At 37.5% G+C, this 22,235-nt stretch overlaps 3 protein-coding genes across 5 annotated transcripts in view; 2 read left to right on the forward strand and 1 right to left on the reverse strand.

Annotated features, from left to right (window-relative positions):
* Nucleotides 1-1,067, reverse strand: part of LOC128990953 (transcription factor HIVEP3-like) — a 55,838-nt gene extending 54,771 nt beyond the window's left edge. The window contains exon 1 of the mRNA XM_054413628.1: nucleotides 848-1,067. Within this exon, the coding sequence (XP_054269603.1) occupies nucleotides 848-887 (40 nt within the window). The 5' untranslated portion in view covers nucleotides 888-1,067. The remainder of the gene's footprint in view (nucleotides 1-847) is intronic.
* A 5,709-nt stretch (nucleotides 1,068-6,776) lies between these two features.
* On the forward strand, nucleotides 6,777-17,258 carry LOC128990812 (proteasomal ubiquitin receptor ADRM1-A-like). 2 transcript variants are annotated; one of them, XM_054413400.1, is made up of 9 exons: nucleotides 6,777-7,002; nucleotides 7,243-7,470; nucleotides 10,027-10,143; nucleotides 12,119-12,215; nucleotides 12,864-12,972; nucleotides 13,200-13,348; nucleotides 15,527-15,628; nucleotides 16,294-16,451; nucleotides 16,952-17,258. In XM_054413400.1, exons 2-9 carry the CDS (start codon nucleotides 7,267-7,269, stop codon nucleotides 17,189-17,191), a joined length of 1,176 nt encoding a protein of 391 aa, XP_054269375.1. In that variant the 5' UTR covers nucleotides 6,777-7,002; nucleotides 7,243-7,266; the 3' UTR covers nucleotides 17,192-17,258. The 2 variants fall into 2 exon arrangements, with proteins under 2 accessions (XP_054269375.1, XP_054269376.1); XM_054413401.1 differs by having other exon boundaries at nucleotides 6,780-7,002; nucleotides 16,297-16,451.
* A 2,323-nt stretch (nucleotides 17,259-19,581) lies between these two features.
* Nucleotides 19,582-22,235, forward strand: part of LOC128990780 (protein argonaute-2-like) — a 54,800-nt gene continuing 52,146 nt past the window's right edge. The window contains exon 1 of one of the 2 annotated variants that reach the window (XM_054413356.1): nucleotides 19,582-20,147. The gene's annotated coding sequence lies outside the window, so the exon portion shown is untranslated. The remainder of the gene's footprint in view (nucleotides 20,148-22,235) is intronic. The other variant, XM_054413355.1, reaches the window with a different exon arrangement.

The raw sequence follows: 22,235 nt of genomic DNA on the forward strand, positions 1-22,235 counted from the left end.
GAAAGGACCTTCTAATCAGAAGACGAGAAGCGAAGCTGTTGGTAAACAAAGTTTTCACGCCAAAGCTTCCATAGAGGCACAACACGACACCGTCTCGAGGGACTGAGATTTCACTGTAACGCGCAAAATGCACTTTTGCATGCACAGTTCCATGGGTCCCATAACAATCTCTGTATTGGAATGGGTTATTTGTTTACAGCACAGTAACTAAATTCATACGAATTGAGATTGTCCAAACATATCTCAAAGATTGAATAGAGTTAAAGTTGTAAACAATAACCCGAAATTAGTGTGTAATTTTGTTATAAAATATAACCTCCTCTCTTTTATTTGTTTACTACGTCGCTCATTTAACAGGATGGAAGTACAGTAGGGTAGTCGCTAAGTCATGTAGGTGATGAGCCGGCGTTACCTTCATTATCACACAATACAATACAACGAATGACCGAATACTCCACTACGACTACGACGGTTTGTAAACTAGCTGCGAGAGAGAGAGTGAGAGAGAGAGAGCATGTGGGGGAGGGGCTTTGCACATTCCACCAGTGGCTCCCCCCCTCCTGCGACGCTGACAGGAATCCCCAGCCAAAAACACATGCCAAAAACAAAACATTTATTATCGTACCCTTCTGAAGCGGCGCCTTGGGAGCATTAGATAAAAATTCGTGAGGAATAAACATTGACATTTATTAATCCCCGAGCTACAAACCAAACTAGTTTGATCATTTGTAGGCCTACAGTATTGTAAACCATAAACAAATGAGTGATAATTAGTTATTACTATAGTATACGCTACGATTTCTCTCTGATAAAAAGCACGTGTAGTAGTAGGTGGGAGTGTACTTACGTTTCGTCGGGGGGATTCCATGGCCCTTCCTCCGAGGCATGTTGACTACAGGGAAAGCCCGAGTGGAAACTTTATCATATACGGAGGAGGAGGGCCTCGCCTCAGATGGATCACATGTTTCTGACTGCTAGCCCCACACTCACATACACTTCACTACACAACACTCACTCTCGCAACGCGACCGTCTCGGCTCACAGCTCGGTAAACTCTGACTACTATCTCTCTCTCTCACACACACACAGCTTCCCCCACCACTCCGCTCACCAGCCCGTCCTTCATTCCAGCACCGGCCTGACGTCACTCACAAATCCGAACTTGACACCCTGTACAGTGCACACTTAACGGAACAATAACGCCAACGCCATCTCTCGGAGGAGCGCTCAACTCAGGTTGCTAGGCAACCCCTCCCGCCGCCCGGCTCTCACCCCCAACATCGATACGGCACCCTTATCGCTGATGCTCGGTCACAATTTTAATTGTCGCGGGGCGAGCCAATGTTTGATTGAATCAAGAGTTAGTTGGAGTTATTACTGATAAGTTATGGTTCGCTTGAACTGTACATAGAAATCTCGCTTTTATCCTCCATGTAAACTAATGCAAATAAAGATGCATTATCGTTGTACTGTTGTACAGTTTAGATACCAGGAGACTCAGAATAGTATAAACAAACATACGGTCAGATAATTAGTAACTGTATATAAGTGGAACCGAAGTGTAAGAATAATACTCTTTTGCTCTGATTTCGATGATACCTGGACTTGCCAATTCTTAAATATTACTTTTTAAATAAGCGAATATCAAGTTTACTTGTGGGAGACAGCCTATCACATCATTAGTTCGTGAAAAAGAATTCTTTATGTATATCAATGTTTTCAGTTTAAATTAGTACTTTTAGTTTCACTTGATTTCATTTTATTCGCTAAACATGCATATTTAAAAAAATCTACATTGTTGTCTTAATATATAAATGACATTTATACATGATTTTTAATCTTTACATTGATGCTGCAGTATTGGAACTGAACATTACCGTTATAATATTAAAGAAATAAGAACATATTCATTCATGGAATCGTGTCTGGTGTAGGAGATAACCCTTTTCTGAGGGCCCAGGATCAATCCAAGCCAATCACCAAGTACTACTGTGCCTGGTCCGGGCCCCATGTTGAGCCATGTGTACACTTATCTAGAAAATTAAAAGCTTTATCTCCAAAAGCTTTATCTCCAAAAACGGAAAGAACCTTCACTGTTATATTTTTTCAAGAGTATCTAGTAACTTATGCACGTATTTGGCCGTAAGTATAAATGGTAATCTCTTTCTACTAGGAAATTTGCGGATAATTTTACGATAATTATTAAAAAAAAGTAAGTATTTGTTAAAAAAAGAGGCAAAATCTGATAAAAAATAGTATATACACCTGCCATTTTTACTGTATCCAGAGAATGGCGTTTTCTCATTTTACAGAGCGAGTTAAAAACATTTTCAGAGAGTAGATAACATTAAAAAAATACTTGAAAATGACAGTATTTCTTCATATACAGACAAACAGTCTATAAAGTAAATAAACACGAAGAGTGACGTATGAAATGAAACTGGCACAGTCGACCAAGCTAAAAATACATGCCAAATGTATTCATTCATATCCAACCTAGCCAGCATGAAAAAATGATGTAGTTTTGAGGTTTGAGTTTCTATTTTCATTTTCTCTTAGAAAATTAAAAGATTTTCCAATTATTACGAACACTTTCTGGTTTTCTCTACACGGTCAGTTGTTTCTTGTCGCTTTTAGGAAAGTTTTGCCATATTGTATGTACATAAACCATACACTAAAGTATGCATTTAATCTGGATTTGTATTAACTTTGACCTTCAAAGTGAATTACATACACCCTTTCTTCCCATGGTATAACCAGTCATGAATTTAATTTAAATCTATGATAAAATATATTATCTTTTCATCACTCTATACAGAAAGTGTCTCCTTTTGTAACAGCTCTTATTAAATAAATAAATTATTGTTTTATAAGCTCAATTTAGATGTAGGGAAAACGATCAGCTGATTTCCCTTGCTGTAAATTTGCTATCCTTTGCTCTCGATCACTTTAACATTTTCCCACTACTTGCACTAGTGTTTGTTACAATTTATATCTTTTAAACATGTTTTAGCTCTGGATCAAGTTTTTACAAATAATAAAAAAATTAAATAAGTTACCTGTTGTACTGTCGGGGATCCGTATTTAGTCAGCGACCAAGGGCTCGATTCTTAATTTATCTAATATATAAAATTCTCGTGTCACAGTGTTAGTCTGCAAACTCCTCCGAAACGACTTTACCGATCGTAATGAAATTTGGTGTGTAAATTCTGTAGGTATGCGAATCGGACGTAAACTATTTCCCGTTTCGAAATTCTTAAAAGGGCTCCGCCCCAGTGGCTCTGGAGTTTCCCATGTTAACCTTATGAGAAATGGAATTAATGAATCTTAACAGCTGTTTCAATTAAACAAGTTGGTTCTGTTCTATGATGTTCAATAGCATTAAAGTTACAAGGATTACCAACAGGGTGCAGCACTATTATTTCTTTTACATTTATGACAACAGCTAATTTGCAACCAAAAGGTGAGTGAGCGTAGCGAACGAACTTCAACCTGGAGGCGAGTTAGCGTAGCGAACGAGCTAACCTGAAGGCAAGTGAGCGCAGCGAACGAGCTCCAACCTAAAGGTGAGTGAGCGTAGCGAACGAGCTCCAACCCAAAGGTGAGTGAGCGTAGCGAACGAACTTCAACCAGGACGTGATTGAGCGATGCGAAGTAGCGAACGAGCTAACCTGAAGGCAAGTGAGCGCAGCGAACGAGCTCCAACCTAAAGGTGAGTGAGCGTAGCGAACGAGCTCCAACCCAAAGGTGAGTGAGCGTAGCGAACGAACTTCAACCAGGACGTGATTGAGCGATGCGAAGTAGCGAACGAGCTAACCTGAAGGCAAGTGAGCGCAGCGAACGAGCTCCAACCTAAAGGTGAGTGAGCGTAGCGAACGAGCTCCAACCCAAAGGTGAGTGAGCGTAGCGAACGAACTTCAACCAGGACGTGATTGAGCGATGCGAAGTAGCGAACGAGCTAACCTGAAGGCAAGTGAGCGCAGCGAACGAGCTCCAACCTAAAGGTGAGTGAGAGTAGCGAACGAGCTCCAACCCAAAGGTGAGTGAGCGTAGCGAACGAACTTCAACCAGGACGTGATTGAGCGATGCGAACGAGATCATCTTGAAAATTAAACGTAACGGTACTTTCTTTCCATCGGTCTGTCTTAGGGGAAACCTATAACTTAGGCGATACGAAGTTCGCCGGGTCAGCTAGTCTATATATATAAAATCCAATGAATGTTTGTTTGTATGTATGTTTGTTTGTATGTATGTTTGTTTGTATGTATGTTTGTTTGTATGTATGTTTGTTTGTATGTATGTTTGTTTGTATGTATGTTTGTTTGTATGTATGTTTGTTTGTATGTATGTTTGTTTGTATGTATGTTTGTTTGTTTGTACTTTATGGACTCCGAAACCGCTCGACAGATTGTAATGAAACTTTCAGGCATTATTAAGCATATTCAAGGATGGTTTGTATGAAGTTTGGTGCAGATCCGTCAAAAGGGCTCCGCCCCAGTGGCTCTGGAGTTTCCCATGTTAACCTTATGAGTACTCATATTTAAATGGAATGAAAGAATCTTAACAGCTGGTTCAACTAAACAATCTGATTCTGTGATGTTCAATAGCATTAAAAAATTAATAAGTTTACCAACAGGGTGCAGCACGATTATTTTTCTTTTAATTTATGACAACAGCTAATTTGCAACCAAAAGGTGAGTGAGCGTAGCGAACGAACTTCAACCTGGGGCCTATTTCATAATAAACTACAAGTTACAAGTTACAACTTGTAACTTGTAATTTCCATTAGATTTGCATTGGGCGATCAGCTGATTTACTAATAATATTAGTTTGTACTTTATTATTAAATGGGCCCCTGGAGGCGAGTTAGCGTAGCGAACGAGCTAACCTGGAGGCAAGTGAGCGCAGCGAACGATCTCCAACCTAAAGGTGAGTGAGCGTATCGAACGAACTTCAACCAGGATGTTGAAAATGAACAAGCATTTGACATAAAACCACATTAGGACAAGACGACGTCTGTCGGACCAGCTAGTTATTAATAAACTTTAGTTAACATTTATATTTTTATAAAAAGTTATAGCAAACCTACATAAAACGTAAAAATTATAGGGTTAAGTAAAATGTGAATTACTGAATTGTGTAAAAAAACACGCACTACAAGCTAAAACACATCAACACTAGCTTATGCATTACAATTTGTATTGTCGAACATTAAAAACAGCTGATTAAAATTATCAAAACAACGGTTGAGAAACACAGTCACAGTAGGCCTACACGTAGACACAAAGAAGTAAGAAAAGTGTACATCTTATTTCTCAGTGACGTAGAAGAGCAAATGGAGAACTAGTTAGGTAGTTGAGATCAAGGGAAAGTAAATTTAGATCAAGGGAAAATCACCAGATTGTTTTCCATATGTCTATTAATTCGAGCTTCGAGCTTATGAAACAGTTATTTTATTTGACATCAAGATGTCATAGAAAATAACCAATTTCCCTTTCTGTACACGGAGTGATAAACATAATTTTTCTGCATACTGCAGCAAAAACATCCGTTTTTAGCGAATTTCCCATAGGCAATGAGCTATTACAGTGCCGTAGGTCTCATGGTAAGACCTGGGCCCCGGTCCGATTTACATTTTTGTTTTGAGGTCACCAGAGGCCAAAAACACCATCCGTTTAAGGTCCACCATTATGTGGCACAAAAGGCATCCATAAATTTTTCATCGATATTTCTTTGTGATAAATTCGCTAACGCTTGCCTTCCTGTATCACCCGTGTCACCTATATACTCTAATGAATGGATGTTTTTTCTGGTATGATTGACACCTACCTAGGCCTTGCGACTACCTATGAGGTCATTGCACGTCACAATGACGTAATTGACTGGTCATTACTAAATGACTCGACCCTCCCACCTATCATATTCTTGACAGGCAATGACGTGAGTTGCTCTCACTGCACAGTGTATACACCTCAATAGATCTGTCAAATGCCCTACAACATGCTGTTGACAGTTGGCAGTAATATAAACAAACAATTTGAAAAAGGACAGACTACAGGTACTCCATAATAATTGGACTCAGTGAAATTATCTGAATGATCATGTTCTTTTAAAATACCTTCTTACGCACCAGAAAATTGCATTGTTTTACAAGCTTATTGAAAAACGTGTATTTTGGTTTTGTATACTTTGAACTATTGCAGCTAGTTGATGTTGGTGATACCAAAGATTACATATGCTAACGCATATGTAATCTTTGGTGATACTGATCAACTGATCATAGTGATCCGCAGTAGTATCAGTATCAACAAAATTGTGTTTCTATTATGTTTTGGGTTAATTTCATGTTTTGTGTATTCTTTGAAATTCTGTATAAATGGCTCCTAGAAAACCCAATGTACCAGATTGATGAGTTTTTAAATTCTGAAATAGTTATTTGAATATGCTGTCATCCTACATAGCTTTAAATAGAAAATAGTATTTAGCTTTAAAGCCTGACACTTGTTTAGACTAATTTGACGAGATCTATTGTAAACAATGTATTTACTTAATGATCAATAAATTTCTTATTCTTAAATTTCTTATTCTTATTCTTATGGACAGGGATAAGGTTCTGTATTTTTGGGGTCTTTGATATGACCCTGACAAAGCAGTTTAATTTTGTGGGCTATGGAAATTGATACAGAATGGAAATGGATGACTCGGTTCGGTGTGGTGGATTTGATTGGTCGATTGACGATTGGTGTCCTGTACTGTCCGGCTCCCCTTCCCTTTTCATCGTCTGTTGTTAGTGTTGTTGGTCTGTTTGCGTTGTTGGTACAGAATTTTGCATATTTCAGTAACTTATTTTATTTTAGAACATAAAAATTAAGTAAATAATCTAGGCCTAGGTTTGTATTCATTGCCTACACCTGCTATTCAACTATTAAGCGTCAGTTTACGATACAGCTGATCTACAGAAACTGTCCTAGAATCCTGTATTCGGAAAATTTACTAGTGATTGTAAGTATAGGCTAAGTAAGGCTTAAACAAATTAAATCCTACGTTCATAACTACTTGTAATGGATAATACAATACCACACTAATGATTAGCACAAGGCCTACTGTACATTATCTATCGGTAAATTTAAGGGCTTGTTTACAGTAAATGATAACTAGGCCTAGGCCTATTTGCTGGAATGAAACTTAAGTTTAGGACCTTATTTTACTGAACTGATACTTTCTTTTTAACTTACCTTCTAGGTTCTTGCTACTCAAAAGGTCAAGATGCCTGCAGGAGGAGCTTTGTTTGGCAGTTCAGCATCTCGCTCTCAAAGCAAGAATCTGGTTGAATTCAAAGCTGGAAAAATGACAATGAAAGGGAAAATGGTTCATCCTGACAAAAGGAAGGGTTTAGTGTATGTCTATCAATCAGAAGATTCATTGATGCACTTTTGCTGGAAAGACCGTGGCTCTGGAACTGTGGAAGATGTAAGTTATGGTCTGTTGGCATTCTGCAGAGTGCAATCACAATGCATTGAAAGGTCAAAATAAACCGGAATAGGCCTATCTTCTAAGTAGCCTACAGACCTAAGTAGGCTAAGGTCTTTTAGTAGTTTGGACCTCTGGTAATCATGAACTTAACATAACTCCTCATGAGATTTTTACAACATTTATGCAATTCTAAGCACTTTTGGGGTAAACACCACTTTTAACCCTCCGAGTGTTAAGCGTCGCGTAATCGACGCACAACACACCCGCCGTGGTGTTATGCGTCGCTTTTGCGACACACAAACATCGTTTAAGTTACAGAATAGACAAAAAGAATTAAAAATAGACTGTCAGCCGTGCTGCGGTTACCATGGTTACCATAGGTTCCGGCGCACACCGCTGTAGTTTACGTAGCGCGTACGTCGTAAATACTTGGCGCTCTAAGCGGTTTGCGCCAGAAGCTATGGTAACCGCAGCACAGCTGACGGTCTATATTTAATTCTTTTTGTCTATGGTTACGTCGAAGGCTCTGGGACTGACTGAATCAGATTGAACTGGATCGAGATTGGTATTGTTGTTTTCGGCAGATTCTAAGCTTTCTCCTGATGTCTGTTTCTAGACGCTTTTAATTTTAGTTCCGAAAATATTGTACCAGACAGCTGACGTGCGTATTTGTAAACAACTTGGTATGTTGTATTTCTTATACAAGAATATTATTCACACATCTTGCTTCAACAAACTCTATTTCCAAACTAAACCAATGTTTACAAAAACATGTTTACAAAAATCATCTGACAAGAAAACATATTTAAACACAAATAAATCATATGATAAAAAGAATAGACTTAATACAACATCCCGCCTCAAGATGTCCACATCTTTATGAACCTCAGTACCGCCTCGGTTTCTTAATGGACCTTCCGTAACGGGTTACTGTGCCAGCTCCTGGACGATCACGTGAGTTGCATGGACGATTAATGACCATGGATGAACAGTTTGAAAGAATACCATCTCCTCCGTAGTACGGTGCAGGAACTAAGAACTTCCTGTTTCGGCGAATGGTTCTCTTGTCAGTTTCCACAAGGTAGGAACGTGGTTCGTTCAACAATATAATAATAATTAACAACCATATGACTTTATAGTCATATGTCATCTCCCTTCTTCACTTATAAGTCAAGTCTTTTGGGAGGATTTACTCTTCGTGATGACTTTCTACTATCTACATCTTTAACTCCATTTCCAGCTTTACTTCCGTTCACTTTACTTGCTCCTGCCGGTTCTTCAACGTCATAAAATCGTTTCTTCAAAAACCAAGAGTTCTTTCGATAAATATTCCCATCTGGAGTTTCTATAAGATATGATCTTGGCTCCGGACCTTTTCTTATGACTGTAGCCGGCTGCCAGTCTCTGTGTTCTATTCTATACAGTACTTTTTCTCCTTCTTCAAATTCTAAGTTGTTCTTTTTTGTTCTGTTAACTTACTGTATTGTCTGGATTGTTCCAGAATATTTTGCAATTCATTGTGAACATTTTGAATTATTTTTGGTTGCAGAATTTTATCTGTGCTAGGGAGCAGTGTCCTTGTTCTGCGCCCCATTAACCTTTGAGCTGGAGATCCAAGATTTTTCCGGGGTATATTTCTTTGATGAAGTAGGGCTAGATAAACATCCGTCTTTTCTTCTAGACATTTCTTTAGAATGAGTTTTGCTTCTTGAACATACCGTTCAGCTAATCCATTTGATCTTGCAAACAAAGGACTTGAAACCCTTTTATTGACCAAAAACTTTATCATTCGGTTCACTTTACCTAGGCTATGTTTATTTTCATTTACAAGTCACGGAAATTGCCAATTTTTGCACGAGAATGAAACGAATTTCACTTAAGTTAGTATTTATTTGGTTCAGAAATGAATAATCTGTCGATTGATGTGCATTTCAACTATTTGGACGCCTATACAACTATTCAGAGTAAGTTAAGTTATGCCTCAAGTAGAGTTACCTTATCTACAAGCGATTCATACTTTGAGTAACAAACTTGCCGTTTTAGTCCAGGACCTGGTGTCAAAAGCCAAGTACTTAGGTATAGAACAAATAAGACAAACTGAATGAGCTGCTAAATATAAAATTCTATAACATCCCATAGGTACATTTTTTGACCGACTTATTTTCACGATGGGTTAGCCTCTGGATCAAGATAAGGCAAATATAAAAGGTTTAATTTACCTGTTGCGTCGATTGATCCTTAAGATATAAAATAACCACGGCCATTTCGTGCTGCTAACCAAGCACATCTTCAGGTTGTAGGAACGTTAAAATACGGTCTTCTCATCCGTGGATGGAGTGGTCAGCTCATTTAGGACACATAACACAAAACACATACGAAACATTTAAGTATTTACCATAAAAAACTTGGCCAAATAGTCTGAACACAAGTTGCGTAGCCGGTATATGATGAGTAATGACTCAAGGATCAATCGACGCAACAGATAGGTAAATTAAACCTTTTATATTCAACTTTTAATATTGACATTTATTTTAAACTTACTATTTGTTTCAGGATTTAATTATCTTTCCTGATGATTGTGAGTTCAAAAAAGTCGCTCAGTGTACCACCGGACGAGTTTATGTACTGAAATTCAAGTCATCAAACCGAAAATTTTTCTTCTGGATTCAGGTGATTTACATGTAATTAATTGTAATATTTAAGATAGGCCTACCTACATATAAATAATTCAACACTGTACCAAAATCTGTTCAGTTTAGCCTATTTTAAATAGTATTACTTTTACAGTACTCTAATAGCCTACATATGTAATATATTCATTTTCAGTTTCATTGATTTGTAGTTAATTTATGTACCCTGGGAACCTTACCTACACAATTTTTTTATTATTAGGCCTAGTTGATTTTCTCTTTTAAAGTATACAAATAAATTATATCTTTTGTATTGTGACACTACTGAATGGTATAATAAATGAATCTCTTAAATCTCTTGACTACCTATCTGATGATACTACAGTAATTAATTATACGAGGCATGTTTTTTAAGTAAGTACCGTTTTTAAACTTCTACGTTCCAGCGCTGCGATTAACATTTTGGACATTTGCGCTGTATATGTGCATCTATTGGCAAGCCCTAGCCGGAAATTCGACAAAAATCGGCCGTGTTTACATCAGGTATCGAGCATTCAAAATGGTGCCGCCAATTGAGACTGCCGCCGACTGTGAAGTGCGCGCTGTAATTAGATTTTTAAGTGCTAAAGGTGTGAAAGCCATTGAAATTTATCAACAGATTAGTGAGGTGTATGGCGAGAACATTTATGAGTGATGGAATGGGACACAAGTGGGTAAGGGCATCTAAAGACGGCCCCACCAACGTCTATCATGAGCAACGCACTGGGCAGCGTCACTGTCCCCAGTACCCAGGGCGTTGCTCATCATGAACGTTGGTGGGGGCCTTCTTTAGATGCCCTTACCCACTTGTGTCCCATTCCATCACTCATAAATGTTCTCGCCATACACCTCACTAATCTGTTGATAAATTTCAATGGCTTTTACACCTTTAGCACTTAAAAATCTAATTACAGCGCGCACTTCAAAGTCGGCGGCAGTCTCAATTGGCGGCACCATTTTGAATGCTCGATAACGGATGTAAACACGGCCGATTTTTGTCGAATTTCCGGCTAGGGCTTGCCAATAGATGCACATATACAGCGCAAATGTCCAAAATGTCAATCGCAGCGCTGGAACGTAGAAATTTAAAAACGGTACTTACTTAAAAAACATGCCTCGTAGTAATAACACACATGTTGAATTACCAAGCGAGAAACCTGTGAGATGTTGTATTTAGCCTATCATTAGCCATATAAAATACAGTTTAGAGGTTATAATTGTATCTCAATGTACAGTGTCACAGCGTGAATAATAACTAGAGAATTTCTACTATACTAATGAAAATGTTGATTGGCTCAGATTTCTGCTTGTAGATTTATCTGTTCCCAAATGGATTTTCCTATACTGTATATTAAAAAGATTTGGTTTTTCTTTTCCGAGTTCGTTTGGCTCTTACACCTGACCGCTTTTCATGATTGAGGTCTCAAATTGAAGGTATGCAACAGATTTTACATCAAGCATCGGCATCTACATTCCCACTTGGCTTAGGCCTATACGTAAACTAAATTGTTTCCCCATGTATTTCTTATGGGGGTTAAATTTGGTTTTTCTTTTCCGAGTTCGTTTGACTCTTCTACCCGACCGATTTTCATGATTAAGGCCTCAAATTGAAGGTATGCACGTACAGATTTTTCACATCAAGCATCAGTATATATTTATCTAACTGTATTATTCTACCAAAAAACATAAATTTGATATTTTTCAAATTCTTACTTTATTTTAAGATGTATTTCACCAGTTATAATTGTATACGGTAATCCTATATATTTTGGTCTAAGATCCTTCAGTGAAATACCAGTTTAAAATACCGTTTTACTCAATCAAAAATCATAAATTGTTTCTCGGATGTGATATTTATTTTAACGCTGCGGTGCAGAATGGGCTTTCTAGTATTGTTTGTTATAATCTATTGGTTATGTTGCAGTACTTTTTAGAACGAAAATTGTTTTTCATTACCAATACATAAAATTGTTCAGGAACCTAAGACTGAGAAAGACGAGGATAATGCTCGTAAGATCAACGAGGTTCTGAACAACCCTCCGACACCAGGGAGAAGCGGAGGAGTCACACCTGGTAAACCTACAAGTCATAAACAGTTTACTATATTTAATATTGACTACTTTTTACACTAGCACTAACTATGATAAAGTATCTGAAATAAAAGAATGTAACTGAATGATCCAAACCTTATCATTTCAATTTACGATTTCAATCCAAACCAACCAAAACTTAAGAGTTACCTTTAATCATTTTATCTTTGTACAAACAAACATTCTTAATTCAAAACCTATTATAGCTATTATAGCTCAGGGTATTAGTTTTTTGAATCTCACCTGCGAGTGCCAGTGTGGAACAACATACGTATCGTTGATGTTACAGTTTTAAATCACAAATTAATACAAAAGGTAATGTTTGCGTGTAGCGGTCACAACTTCAGCCAGTTCATAGTAGTAAGTATAATACCCGAAAGTATGTCGGGCAAAGCCGATGGGCAAAAGCTAGTATATTATAAAAGACATAAAAGGACAAAACGTAAAAAAAAAACTGAGAAATATAAAATAGGCTTTAAGTGTTAATATCAATAATTTACGATAGACAAATATGACTAAGCAATAATAAAAACAGTTCATTTGACCGCTTCCATCATTTGTCTAATCTATAGCCTTGTCATCCTAAAATGATGAGTGTGGTTTAGTTTTCAAGTCACTTTTAACATTTCAGATGAGAATCTCCAGAATCTGCTACAGAACATGTCACAGCAGCAGTTGATGCAATTGTTTGGAGGTGTGGGACAGATTGGAGGTCTCTCGAGCCTTCTTGGGACCATCAGGTAACTATGATCGTCATTGTTGATTAAATATGTTACTTCTTTATCCGTTGTAGGTTCTCTAGCAATTTTGAAGCTAAACCTCTTTTATCTTGTTAAAAAATGTCTCGGGCGTTTATTGAGTTTACTGATGGATAAAAAGGAGTCTAAAGCTTATTTAATACCTAGAGTTGTTGTCAAAGGAAGCCTTGTACTGTATTGTTGGTGATATTTTTAATGTTTATTTCCAGCCGTCCCTCCACCAGTCAGTCTAGCAGCAGTCGAGCAGCAGCCCCTGCTAGTGGTGGTACCACTGCAGCCAGCGCTACCACTACGCCTAAATCTTCCACGGCTCCTGCGCAGCCCTCAACACCTCGGCCTAAGCCTCCATCATCTGCAGGTTAAATATTCTTTGTAATTTTTATTTCCACAGCTAGCAGCCAATTTATAAAAAGACAACTTATTTTTGTACAAGATGGTGATATAAGATGATGATTAAAATTCAGGCTCTACGTGACAATATAATGAGAGAAAAGCTTATATTCAATTACTCTCATGACAGCAGCTCAATGGAGACCTTAATTTACGGAAAACCCTTATATCAGGGTATAGGTTTTAAGTTGTGTATAGTGTAAAAATGCTACTGCAGCTTAAACCCTGCCTCATATACACAAGAATTGGTTGATTTATCTTTAAGGAATTTCAGGTGAAGAATTTTAACTTGTTTGTTACCAAAGTCAGCTGAAACTGATCAGATCTTTTATCACTATACCCTGTCTCAATTTAAGTTGAGGCAGACTACCTGTTTTCTGGTTGCGTACCTTTGTATGACAACCAAAAACTGAGTTGTAAAAGGAGCATAATTACAGCAAGCTTAACCCTTTCAGTGCTATGAAACGATATATCGTTGTTTTAAAAAAAACCCCTAAGGGATATAGAGGGATATATAAGCTAAGGGATATAGAGAGGAAGGTTATTTAAAAAAAAATAGCAAAACGGCCATTGGTGACCTGCATGTTCATAGGATACACTACCAACCACTTAGCTAAAAGATTCGCCCAATCCGATGATTTCGAGGTGTATGTCTAAACCAAGGATTATGAACACCTCACTATGCCCCAGTGGTTGTAGTATATCGCTACAAACACACAGGTCACCAATTATTTGCCACACAGGACGGGTTTCGAACCCGAGCAGACGAATGCCACTGGCCAAGTGACACACGTCCTAGCCTTCTCGGCTATCTGTGCTTGAAGACTGGGGAGTCAAAACCCGGTATTTAAGCTGTCGCCACCGATTGCGAACAGATGGCGCTGCAGATGGTTGTTCAATGCGTTACTAGGTAGCAGCACCAGCTAGTCACGGACTATTTAGATGCAATCTTTTAGTTTTAGTAGTAGTAAATGTGTTCCTGAGACTTTGCTGCAAAACATTAGTTTCCCTAAAATTGCTATATTACAATAACCTCGTCCAACTAAATCAGGGTTAAATTCAATATTACATTGTAAACTATATGTCTTTTGATTTTGTGAGATTTCGGTTTCAAATAATGCTATCAGAACATAAAAATTTATAGGAAAACCAGGAAAATTACAACAAAAACTAAGTTTTATTTGATGTTTACTACAAATACTGGGATTTATCTTTCCTATATATTTTCTTATTGTGTTATTATTGAAAATTAGCCTAATTAATAAAATAGTGACAACATGACAGTTAAAATTCAACAACGGGTAATGGAATTAAAAGGCAAACAAAAAAGTCTTACAAAATATGAATTATTGGCCTAGCACTGAAAGGGTTAAAATAGTATCATTTTTTTAACCTTACATTTCATTTTATCAAGATGCTCAACATTTAGATTATACAAGACCATTATACAGCCAGTGTTATTGTATGGAAGTGAAACATGGGTCCTCTCAAAAAAATGAAGGACGTTTGACGGTGTTTGAAAATAAGATACTTCGTAAAATATTCGGCCCAATTTATGAAGAAGGAGTTTGGCGCATAATGAAAAGTAGAGAGCTGCATGCCCTATATAAAGATCCAGACATAATAGCGCTTATTAAAGCCAAAAGAATTAGTTGGCTAGGTCATGTACTTGGGAAGACCTACAGGAAGACGTCCTTTGGGTAGGCCTAAATTAAGATAGTATGACCAAGTCAAAAAGGATGTGATCCAATGCGTAGGAGAAATCCGGATGGCGATAGAGAAGAGTGGAGGCGGCTAATCTACGAGGCAAAAAATCAACAGATTTGTGACGCCCCGTCAGTAAGTAAGTAAGTAACCTCACATTTGCCCGTCCACATCTACAGATCTGTGCGTGGAACGTATCCAGCAAAGCAAGGGGTGAGTTGGTACAGTACGAAGGTGAACTGTACTGATAAAATGTTCGCGGCAGTGACCAGGATCCGAACCCACGACATCGCTGCCTTGGGCCCGAAGTCCCTGACGCTACCAACTGAGCCACCGTCTCACCCGATTATTAACAACTATTGTTGATGAGGTAAAGGTGGTAACTTAATCTACTTTGAACATGTCAGATATCACTGATTAACATATTTTTAACTCCCCCCAGAGAGTGGCAGCACCCAGAATCCCATACAGCTAAGCGATCTACAGAACTTCCTCTCAGGCCTGGGAGTTGCTGGAGCACCAGGGTCATCAGCACCACCTACTGGTCTGTATACTATGTTCCCTAACATTATTTTTTAATAAATTATATCTTAAGTTTTCCCCATTTGAAAGAAGTAACAACAATCAAAAGCATTCTCAAAAAATTATTGAAACATTTTTTAAAAATTAGTATGCAGAAATTGAAACTGAAAATTCTAATCTTTTCCTACCATTATATAGATCAGAAAGAAACTTAGATTTGGTATATGTGTAAGCATAATGTTGTATTTTAATTTGGTTTCAGCAAGTGCATTTCACTCGTACCTTGTATTTTAAATTCTGTATTTAATCTAGGCCTACATTTTTTTTACAAATCCTCTCTTTTTAGATTGGAACTGGCAGAAGTTGAGAGTACCCATGTCTATTTCTTAAGTGTCTAATATAAAAAAGTTTGCTCTGCTTAACATATATATTTGTGACATAAAATTATCAGCGAGCGACATTGTTTAAAATCTTAAGAGAAACAATCCTATTGTTGGCCATGTCAATTTTATTTTCAATCGCTTGCTAGAGAATCATATTACTTAACTAGAATTATAAAAGAAACGGATGTAATATTAAACAAAACAAAAATATTATCAAGCATAGTATTCTGAATGTAAGTTTACTTTACATGTGAATTGTGTTTGTTCCTGTCTTCTACCTCCTTGTATAATGGTATTGGTGCAGTAGATCTGTCGTCTGCCATCACATCAGAAACACTGCAAGCTGTAGTCAACAACCCAGCTGTTGTAGAGGAGTTGTCACAACATCTACCGTCTACTCCGGGTGTAGCCTCTCAGCAGGAACATCTGCGTTCTACACTAGCCTCGCCGCAGTTCCAACAGGTATTATAGAAGACGCTCGGAGAAACATACTTGTCATTGGGTTTGTAATACTTGGGACACTTGACCACACCTATTTGAAGGAATGGCGAGAGGTCTGGAAAAATGTCCAACTGACAGTGCAGGTGATGCCAAAAGCCTTTACGGATTGTAATGACATCGACCACAAAAGCCAAAAACTTAAAACTAGTCACATTTATTTAATCCAATCCATGGACAGGGGTGGTCAGAATATGCTTCCAATGGTACCTACTGTGTTTTGTGAATGGCCTCAGTTGTTGTGTCTACATCCCAAAATGGCAGCTTCGCCACTGCACTGGCCCCATCACCAATTTCCTATCTATGATAAATGGCAGTTATGATTTGCAGCACTGACAAACATCGAAAACACTGGAATGTTTGAAACATTGTGCCCCTTAGTAGTACATCCTCTAATTGCTCCTTCCTTATGTGTAAGCTTTGAAGCATTATTCCTGTTTTATAAATGTAATGGTGTTTTGCAGGCTGTCAGCTTGTTTAGCACGGCTCTGCAGTCTGGTCAGCTGGGTCCAATAGTGTCCCAGTTTGAGGTCGGACCCGAGGCAGTCAGTGCTGCCAACCAAGGCAACATGGAGGACTTTGTCAAGGCTCTGCAGAACACCAGCCTCAACTCCAGCAGCAGCAGCGAGCCCTCGCAACCCGAGAAGCGCAAGAAAACCGATGACAAGAAGGACGACGATGACGAAGATATGGCTTTAGATTAGTTCCCTTCTTGATTTTTGTTCAGTTATTCAGTCATTACAGACCAAATATAATACAGTATGAAACTAATTTTGTGTTTATTTAAGTCCTCTTAAGTTGTTTATTTCTCATCTTGAAGTGGTTGGGGCTTTTTTAAAGTTGTTAGAATAATACATGTTACCTATAGCAACTAATCAAGCATATATCACTATTACCATAAATAAACTAAAGATTGGGCAACATTTTTAATTTTAGTTGACAATATTTAAACTCTTAAAACTTAGTAAAGTAATTGCTGGTATTTTTTAACTCAGAAGTTGAGTATGAATCAAAGTTTCTTACAGAAAATATAATTAACTAAAAAAAAAAAAAACTCCCATACCTCAGACAAAAATGTATTCCTTATTACACCTTTTTTAGAGAATGGTAGAGATTTTAGGAATTAATTACAGAAATTCATCAAATGTATAAAGAAGATAAACAAATAACTTTCCTTATTTACTAGATTATAAAAAATATAGTTAATATTGTAATTAATTACTCATTTTGTAATATAATCATTTTTTGTACAGCAGACAATAGGCTTTTATCTTTGTACCTTAAAATTAAAAGATTGTATGACGACACAACATTTCATTGGCCAATATAAAAATGCAGTATTACATCAGTCAGGTCAGCCAATACATTGAATTAATAATGCACATCAATCTGTTGACTGATGTCAGGTTTTCATCTTAATTGCCATTTCAGCATTATGATGTTTGACTAAAACACTATTGTTGTGAGTTAATATTTCTTACTTCCACAGTTGCTAAATTATTAACCCCTTGGCCCCTTAAAATTATTTTGGAACATAGAGTGCTCCTGTTAGTAAACATAGTTGTGATTTGATGGCATTAAATTGTGCATTCTGTGGCTTTTTCACACTATAGATCACCACGACAATTGATAATCTTTTATGAGAGAAATTGGTCAATGAAGCAACTAATCTTATCCCCCTCTTGCTTTGCACAATAAATTACACCTAACAATGATTCTAATTTACTATGAATTTATTTAACTAATATCTTCCCAGTCCCAGCTATGGGAAGATTTTTAGGGTATTTGTTGCGGGGGGGGGGGGGTTTAATGTTTGTCTTGGTGTTGCTGTGGGTTTGGTTTTGTCGTGAAGTGGATGGTGATGCCTATGCTGTTTGTGACGGATGGATCAAAGAAGTATCAGAGCAATTTGGAGTTTTGGCCACAATCAAGGTTATATAAGGTTGAGGAAATCATAGAGATATGCTTGGATTCGGGAAAGGACACTCGATGAGAGACTAGCAGCCACAAAGCACATCTTGCGGCATCTTGGACTTGGAGACTTTATGAAGTTAGAGTGCAGAAAGCGTATGTGCGAAGATAAGGGCAGAATGGAAGGCTGAGGAATACAGTTGTGCCAGGGTGGGTTGGGACTGGAGCTAAAGCTGTGGCATTTGAAGAGGACACTGAGGCAGTCGTCACTTTATTTTCGTGGTCATGGAGGTGAGAAGTAAAAGGAAGGTTTGTAGTTGTGATGGTGTATTTGTATATTTTCCAGTGCAGGAATACCCACAGTCTTAGGAGAAACACAGGTTGCTATAGGATTTTTGGAAGAAGCACAGTGGGAACATCCGTTCGTCCTGGACTGGAGTTAAGTGTGATGCCTTAATAGTGTAGATATAGATGCCGACTACATGACCAGCTGTTCCTTGTTCAGGACTATGCATATATTAAAAAGACCAATGATCAAGGATGAATTGCTTCATGACAAGAACTATAGTAGCTTACACACCACTACAACGTTAGTTACCATTGTATTTTTAAACTTATAAACTCAAATCAATGATTAGAGCGTAAAAATAAAAGATTTCCAACAAAAAAATTAAAATTTTAATTGGTGTAGGAATAAAAATAAAAATTTTTAATAATTGATGAATCCATCTTTCTTCTGCCCAAGAAAATCTTGAGAAACTGTTTTTAGTGACTTGCCCTGTAACTTTTTTGTATTTATGGCAATAAAAAGAATGATTATGAGTGAGAAAGTAGGATGGTAAGAAGATAATTAATTTTTGTAACCATATGTGACACAAGGTACAAGTATAGACTAACCAAACCAACACAAGGGAGTATGTTTTTATCTATGTTAAGAAGCTAAGGCAAAGCAATGATAATGATACGATACAGGTACAAGGTACAAGGCAGTACTGGGTACAGGTACAGGTTCAGTGGTGGCAAAAAGCAACAGTGGTAAGTTGAAATCTATGACGTAATACACGTGGTCCTGTTTGGTACCGCCTCTGCTGTCAAACGAACCAATCGCCGCGAAGCAGAACATAGCTCTCTCTCACTCTCCTCTCCCCCACTGTGTTAAAAACGAGGATTTTGGACGAACGAACCCGTGTACCGTGTCCCGTAATAATAATATTGACTGTGCCCAGACACAAAGTTTAAGTACGTGTGCATTAAAACTAGTCCGGGTTTTCTCACAGTGTGTGATACCGTGTATCTTTTAGTTTGTCAGATTACAATTCAGAACTACCAGCTGTCGTTTAAAGGGACCGAATGTTTACCACTAGAACACAGGTGGATCTGTTTACAAACAAGTGTATGGCTGACAAGGAGAAGAAAGAATATCTCGGTTGTGGTTGTGACGTGTAATTTTTAAGTAAATTCAGTGAAGTGGTGGTATTTGATGTATAATAATTAACATTTAAAATTCACTATCAGTGTCATACCGTTTTATTGTAATTGTTTCATTTTACGTGACGGTGTTTGTCCAAATATCGATTTTCTCGAATCAAATCAAATCCGTATTTGTGGGTGGGGGGTTGATCTAACCTTCTGTCTAGTTTTGTGGAAATTAAATGTCAAGGTAATTTTCGTTGACTGTCAGTGAATTTACTCATCGTCATAACGTGCGATGGACAATTTCGTTTAGTGCTTGACTCTCCATAATAGCAAGTAAGTAACAATGTATTATTGATATTATATTTTTACCTTTAGTTCAATGTGTCAGTGGTGGGCCTTGACCTTGAACGTGGCCATGACATAGCACATAGGCATAGGTCGCGATGCCGATGCGGGAAAGTCGAATTTGGAATTAAATAATGCAGACATATAACTGCAATGCGCTAAGTTAATATACTTTTCCTAACGGTTTTTACATTAAATAGTTTGAATAGGTACAATTGTTCTAATTGGAAGAAGGTTTTAAGTTCAAAGGTACTTTAACTGAAGGAAAGTCTTTGTTCTTTGTGGATCATTAACTTAACTTCAGTCTAGGCTCGGCCTATGCTATTTTTTAAGTCTTTTTATAAAGATTACGGACAGGCTTAACTCTCTAAACAAGACTGTCAGACTCAGACAGGGAATGCATAACTCAAATTCAGTAGGCTAGGCCCAATTTTAAAAATGTTTAACAAAACCATAGCCTAGATAAGTTAGGCTAACTTATTTGGGACAGGCCCGCTTTTATAATAAACGGGCAAACTGGGCATATGCCCAGGGGCGCCGTACAGTACAACTACTGCCCACCCGCACTAGGAAAAAAGGGGCGCTGCTTTTGAGTCTGCTTAGGGCTCCACTGACCCTTAACGCGGCCCTGATTTGGAACTGACTATTTTGTTGACCCGGGTCAACAAATTCAATACATTTAGCAAAATAGGCTGCACTTTACTTTAGGTCCTACACTTGTTCGAATGAAACAATCGATTAATCGATATATCGATCGATATTTTTATTGGAATGAGTGTAGGACCTAAAGTAAAGTGCAGCCGCAAAATAACCACTTAAAGTAGAATGTAGGCCTATGGTAGATATTTACACAAAACTTGGAGCGAAGGTATATCCACATGTATTCTATACACGTACCGTATGTAAAATTTGGTACCGGTAACGATTATTACGAAAACTATTTACCTATTTTTAGAGTTCCCAGAGACCCTCCATCAAAAGTGAGGTCAATTATGACCCGCAGAACTTGTTGGGGGGGGGGGGAGGTCACCTCAATTTTGTAAATTTAGAGTTACTTTTATGCGTTTTAGGGGCTTTTAAAACAGTTTTTTATTATTTTAGATGGGTAGGCCTAAAGAACTTTCAGCATTTTGGAATTATTTTTCTACTAAACATTGCCTGACAATTCCCAAAAACAGCCTACCGGTATATTGTAAGTTTTAGAAATTTTAAACTAGGCCTAGAATTTTCATTCAGGCATGCTTATGTTAACAATGCTTTAGGCGATTGATGATTAGAGCTAATTTACTAATACTAGGCCTATTAAATGCATTAAGGAATAATTTTATTTATTTTTTTTGTAATCTAAATCCCGGACATTTTAAGGTTTTGCCAAAAATCCCCCATTTCTTATGTACCCAAAAAGAGGATGTGTCCGGGAAAATGAGGACGTCTGGGATCCCTACCAGTACCTATTTTATTAACAAAAACCCACCCAAAATAGCTAACTTTATTTTGTTGACCCAGGTCAATCACGAAAAAAGGGTGCTTAGAATTAAACTGTGACTGTAGGCTATATTCATGAAACTAGGAACTAAGGTACCGGTATATATATTTAGATATATTCTACACGTACCGGTATGTAAAATTTGGTAAAAATTAAAAAATATTTAGCCTACCTATTTTATTACAGGGTTGGTACGGTCAGGGAAAACCTGGAAATGTCAGGGAATTTTGTTGGTCTGGAAAAGTCAGGGAATTTTGGAAAAAATCTGGAATTTCTCTTGAAAGACTACATTTTTTACAGATATGCTACATTTTGCATCTACGTCTCAATACTTGGTCAAAAACATCAAAGTTTGACGAAAACATCGATGTAACAATACATCGGGAACCTACCATCGATAAAAAAACATCGAACATCGACAGACATTCTATCATCACTCTCTGATTACTGGCTTTAATTGAACGCACCGAGCTCCCAGTGTTTCTACACGACCAAAAGAATATAATCCCGGTCACTGGGTTAAGAAATCCCGTTTAATCCCTTAAGATTTTTTATGTTAAATTCTGAGTGTTAAATTAGACATATTGTGT

The sequence above is a fragment of the Macrosteles quadrilineatus genome, unplaced genomic scaffold, assembly GCF_028750875.1.
Source record: "Macrosteles quadrilineatus isolate MER2022 unplaced genomic scaffold, UCM_ALF_1.0 Scaffold_3__2_contigs__length_128488019, whole genome shotgun sequence".
NCBI classification, from domain to species: domain Eukaryota; kingdom Metazoa; phylum Arthropoda; class Insecta; order Hemiptera; family Cicadellidae; genus Macrosteles; species Macrosteles quadrilineatus.